Source organism: Augochlora pura, chromosome 7 (genome assembly GCF_028453695.1).
Source record: "Augochlora pura isolate Apur16 chromosome 7, APUR_v2.2.1, whole genome shotgun sequence".
NCBI lineage: Eukaryota > Metazoa > Arthropoda > Insecta > Hymenoptera > Halictidae > Augochlora > Augochlora pura.
In genome coordinates this window covers 11,444,624-11,450,623 of record NC_135778.1, presented here as the reverse complement: position 1 = coordinate 11,450,623, position 6,000 = coordinate 11,444,624, and the positions used below count along the sequence as shown (strand labels likewise).

The window sequence follows — 6,000 nt, the reverse complement described above, 5'->3', positions numbered from 1 at the left end:
CCCACCCTCTGACACCCCCCTCTGTTCTGCGCCCGTTCCTCCTTTGCTATATCATCCACAGCGGTGTACGCGAACGGTGCAGTTGACACATCGTACGATTATGCGGTACCGGAACTCGGCACGGTGCCCCTGCTCAACCAGGACGGCACAGGACGAGGCCCGGCCGTTTCCACCGCCGCCGAGGACGGCCTCTTCTCCAAGACATCGTCGCGGGCCAACAAGACGGAGGACAAAAAGGTACGTGCGCGATGTTTACTCTGCCGCGAGAGCTTCGGACACCGGCCCGCTAATGAGTAGCTTAATATCCGCGCTGCTTAAACACCCGCCCCTCGGCGAACGTCCTTGCAAACAGCCGGGACTGCAGGAGGAACCCTTTGGCGAGGCTGCAGAGAGCACATTGTGCTCTTTTCTCAGTCGTTCTCTTCAAATATAGCTTTTGAAGTACTTGCGGAAAGTTGCGTGATGTTTCTGAAAGCCTAACTCGTAAACGATAGCGTATGTGTTATCCATGAACGAGAGTATTTTACACCAATTAAATTTTATACCAATTTTTGGAAAATATGTAAATTAACCTCTTAGGCACGGCGCGCCACTATAGTGGCTTTCGCGAATGTTTCGTGCTTTACTCAATTGTTTTATTAATCATTAACCCTTAAATGCATAGAGTCCCAAAAATGAATCAATAACTTTTTGCGCGGATACCCGACAACAGTTTTGATATCGATACATTTGGCTGAATGGCAGTGATTCCTTTGTCCATTGACTTATCAAAAATTAACTAAAATAATGACATTTGACTTCAATATTTGTATCTTTCTGACGTTATACCAATTGGCGCGCATTTTTGATAGCGGGTTCATTTACGCACTTTTGGAAGTGGATTATTTAGAAATATTTTGGTGTATTCGTTAAACAAAAAATATTTTCTAAAGGTAAGGCTCTTATTTATTAATTTGCTAGTACTTTTGTCAGGAAAAAAAAAAGAATTTTTATGTCTATTTTGCATAGTGTACCAAAAATTAATCATTAATATTTTTCAATAAAAACCCTATAAGATATGACTTATAATTTTTTTTAATATTTTTCCCGATTTCCACTCATTTGAAATATTATAACCCTAATTTTTAAATAAAATTCATTAATTCATGCATTTAAGGGTTAAAGTAAACGATTGAAATGAAAGTGTGTATGTGCAATACACTAAGGAAAGAATATATGTAATTAATACTATAAATAGTTATATCGAAAAAATATATATAGTAAGAAAAACGGTAATTTAGTTATGAAAAATTTTGTTTGCGCGAAATCCAGCCGTGCCTAAGAGAAAGGTTAACCGTTAAAGGATTTTGACGCGGTCACTTAGATTTTCATTTCTTCATGGGCCATCTAGTTTTCCATTTATTCACAGTAATACCACCTAATTTTTTATTTGATCATAGACTGTTTTAAATTTTCACTGAAATTATAGGTTAGATAATGAGACTATCCAAAGTGAAGAATAAAAAGAATGAAAGAAATATAAATGTCGTCGAAAAGAAGTATAAATTGTCAAAATTGGTAAAAGTAATGTTATAACGTTAATATCATAAAGAATGTCAACCTTGGAATTCGATATTCTCCATCGTAAGATCAATCTGGTACCTAAGGTGTCTTACTACTATCCCCAAGTAGCTGTTGTTGACACCAGCTCGCTCTAGCTCGCCCGACCTTGCACTCACCTACTCCAATTTGCTCAACGTCGTTCCTACCGCCTCCAAACCCCTTACAGTCCACTCCAACCTGCTTCAACCAGTTTCATTCTGCTCTAGTCCGCTTCAACGTGCATCAACTCCCCCCAATCTACTTCTACCTACTGCCATCAAGAATAATGCGATGCTAGTGAAAGCAGAAAGATCCAAAAATACATTATATAGAGTGTTCCAAAAATCATTCGCAATCAGGAAATGAGAGGTTTATGAGATCATTTGAAGCAATTTTTTCCTTGACACAAAAGTAATTCGCGGCTTTTTTTATGAGTTATTGATGAAAAATACTGACCAATGAGTGGTGAGATCAGCTGGCGCGAGGCGGCCGAGCTAATGAGTGGAACTTCATGCCGGCCGAGCTCCGCTCTCATTGGTCACAATTTTTCGTTAATAACTCGTTAACGCTGCCTTGGAGAAAATTTTTCTATAAGAGAAAGTTACTTTAAATTACCTCGGGAATCTCTTATTTCACGATTGCAAGTGACTTTTGGGATACCCTATATATTCATCTGCTTCAACAGAAAGTTCACGTATTTCAACAACGTCTAGCATTGTATCGTCTCGATACTTTGCTAAGTAACAGATTATAAGAATCGAATGTTCGGAAAAACGTTAAAACGTATGTTAAAAATCACTTGCACAGTGCCGTTGCTGGCGCATTGAGAGTATCGGAATGGCGGACGGACGCCAGTAGCTCCGCCGTAATATTTTCCAGCTTTGATTGATTTTTAAATAATAATTGCAACGCAATCCCGGTGTTGACATGCCTTGAAATTGCCATTTCCGATTTAAATAAATAGAGATTTAATTTTAAACCGTTCGAAAGACCGTGGAAACTGTCGAACATGCAATTATTCATCAAAGCTTTCACGCTCGCTGAATACTTCAAACGCTCACGGCCCCGAGTCAAAGCGACTCTTTAAATGTTTCAATCTTTTCCTACGCCTGGTCTAATTCGCGAAGCTTCGGCGTACGCGCTCGCGAGAAGCCTGCGGTAATGCGATAATACGCCGACGACAAAGCGACGGTTGAGAAGCAGAAAAAAAAAGCGAATAACCGGGGATAGAATAAACAGAAGAAAGGTATAGGAATACAGCCTCGTTATCGCGCCATCTATAAATAATGACCTATCCTTGGTAAAACGTATCGGTAGTTCCGCAGTAACCATTAAACGTTCTCCCCATTCGTCGGAAGAAGCTTCGCAATTAATAATTTAAATCAATATGGCGGAACGAGTGCAGACCGTTCAGGCCGGATATATCTCCCATGGGTACAGTGCGTTGAAAATTTGATCTCGATTTAAGATTCCCGCGATAGAATTACACCCCGTAGAAGTTGTGTAAAGCTTCCACGTTTGCATCACTTCTTCTTTATTCTTTTTTCCGGTAATAAATTTATTACCATCCTTTCAACAAAAACCCATCGAGACGTAGTAGACATAGACCAGTTTCAAATTATGTTAATTATATTTCGACTATATTGAATAACTCTTCCGTACACGTGTCTCGATTTTAGCTTTCGAGATAATGACTGAAAATTTTGCTATAGGTATAAACAGTATAAACAGAATTTTATATTTATTGCTACGAGAAAAATTCTTGCACATAGTACGGGATGATAATAGTAAAATAAACGTCTTTGTTCCCGCGGTCGTCATCAGCACGTGCACGCGAGTGCAATCTCAGAATTTTAAACGCTTAGCCTATCCTTCTGTCGATTCAATGAACAAACGACGACAGAAAACGCATTAGATGTCCTCATTGTCTTCAAATCAAGTACCTTTGTTCCCTATTCTGAACGTGAACGTCCATCTTTTGTTCCTTTACTTTTACGATCATAATATCCCTATTTTCCGGAAGTGGTATCGGGACTGACTAATATAATAGCTTCATTTGCTTCTAAGTAGCTTCTATAACTAATAAATTGAACCTAAACATATTACAAATTGTAGCTTACTAAACTTAACAATTTTCCTAAAACTCAATTTCTATAAAACGGTCTAACTAAATTCGATTAAAGAAGTACGTACTGAAAATTGTAGTTCATTTGCAGATCTACGAACGTTGTCTGTTGATATATTATCCCAAAGTATTCCATAAAATCAGGGCAGTTCCCATAATAAAATTGAAACTGGAAGGATAGGATATATCTTAAAAACTATGTTCTTAAATTCTTCAGTAGACTGAAAGTTCTAGCAGAAACTCCAAACATTGTTTTTAAATAGAAAAGTAAATCTGGATAAAAATACCGTGTCTCTCGTATCAAACCGGCATAGCAACCAGCACGATAAGTAATGAAAAGGATACGATTCTAGCTGTGAGCTATAGAAAAATGGAGACCGAGCGTTGCGCAAACTCGGAACGTTTTCCGGATTCAATATTTTTCGAAAGGTGGTAGCGTTTCTATGGTAAAATAAACAGACCTCTACCTTGTATCAAGAATACCGTAGTACTGTGCACGGTCTCCTATGGGGATGGGCAAAAAGGTTGGGGAGGAGAAAAGCGGAAGAGGTACGCATGGTCGACGTCAAACGCGCGAGACGTTCCCAGGGGCTCTCTTTCGCATAAAAAATTACCAGATCACAACTAAAGGTCAATAGAAGAGCGCCGGATCGATAGCCAGCCCCGCTCGAATTGGCCAGTACTATGTCGAGACTGATCTGTGCGGATATCACTATACCGATACCTTGCACGGCGCAGGTAGTTATGCTTCAGACTGCATTACTTAACATCATGTACTTAGAAATTTTAAATGAAAGTTAACATAGAACTTCATTTGATTTTTAATCTATAGAGCTCGTTCACAAAGCAATCACAATTTTTTTTAATTTAAGTTTCCTCACATTCCTAAAACTGTAAGTTTTATAAATATAAGTTCATATATAATATATCAAAAATAATAAGATATAAGTTCGCACGAAGTTCTCGTAATTTGATAGATAACAGCGTATCGCAAACATCGACTGAGAAATTTTATTTTAACGTGGTTTATTGCACGTTTCGTGAGCAGGATATGCAAGCCTCGCGGTTATTGTTCCGTAGGAATCAGCGAGTTTACGTTAACCGGACCACGGGAAGTGTTTTATTTGTGTTTCAGTCTCTCCTAAAGTACGCTCAGAATTCCATTAACCGTTGTGTTATGTCTAACAAATTCACCTTAATTGGTAACAGTCTGAATTTATTGTTCAACAAGTACGTTTTGACTAACATGCTGTTTTAGCCGCTTAAGCCGTTGAATGAGTTAAAAATTGCAAGTAGAATAAACGATATAGAATTAAAACAGAAATATAGAAGCCAGGTGAAGCAGGAAATTTGGCGCAATTATTTTTAGAGAGCAGTAACAATATTTCGAATTTCTTCGAAACAGAATACAATTTAATGAATACAATACAATACAGTTGAATAAATAAAATACAGTACAATTAAATAAATAATAAAAGCAGAATTTATCGCCGACAATGGTTCGCACTTTGCACTGGAAGCTATTTTAACGTCAATATTGAGGTATTTTTTTTAAATATAGTTTAGATGGTATACAAGGGTGATAGTAGAATCAGTTACTGTGCGTTAGCAATTACTGTGTCCTTAAATTATTCTATGTAAACTCAACAGTTACAAACCAGCTGAATAATCCAAAAATGACTTTGAAAAATAATATAACAATTTTTAGTCATACCTGAGAGTTACCATTCGAGTGCAAAGTGTTAATTTCAGTCACGTCTCGCCTGTAACTTCGCGTTATAAAGTGTAAACAGAAAACGGCGGAAAATTAGATAATTCGCGCGAAGGAATTGGTCTAGAAAAATCTCTGTACACAGAATCGCAGGTTGTGTATAATTAGGGTCCCGCACTGCCGGATTCGCGTATCAAAATAATGATGACCAGCGTACACAAACTCCACCCCAAACAATAATGAGTACACCGCGAAAAGTTACCGGCTGGCGAGTAAATAAAGTATCGCGTATTCGGCACCGCTTCCGCACAATCTGCAGAATCATTCGATTGATCGATTCGCCGATATATAAACGAACTGCCGTCAACGGGATGCGTCGAACCCTTTCGCGGATACCCTCGGAGTAACCCTCGTGGAATGTATCATCATTACGCGGTCCGGTGCCTTCCGGGCCAGTTCGCTCTGTTAATTGCGGAGAGAAAGCGCATCGTGTAATCACGTTTGCAATCCTATCCACCCGCTCTGCCTCCCAACGCCCCCCCCCCCCCCCCCCCCCCCCCCCCCCCCCCCGACCGGCCGTGCC

At 39.1% G+C, this 6,000-nt stretch overlaps 1 protein-coding gene across 1 annotated transcript in view; it reads left to right on the top strand.

The window, feature by feature from the left end:
- LOC144472458 (discoidin domain-containing receptor 2) overlaps positions 1–6,000 on the top strand; it is a 267,709-nt gene that overhangs the window by 229,193 nt on the left and 32,516 nt on the right. Inside the window, exon 11 of the mRNA XM_078185567.1 lies at positions 62–237. Coding sequence (XP_078041693.1) covers positions 62–237 — 176 coding nt within the window. The remainder of the gene's footprint in view (positions 1–61; positions 238–6,000) is intronic.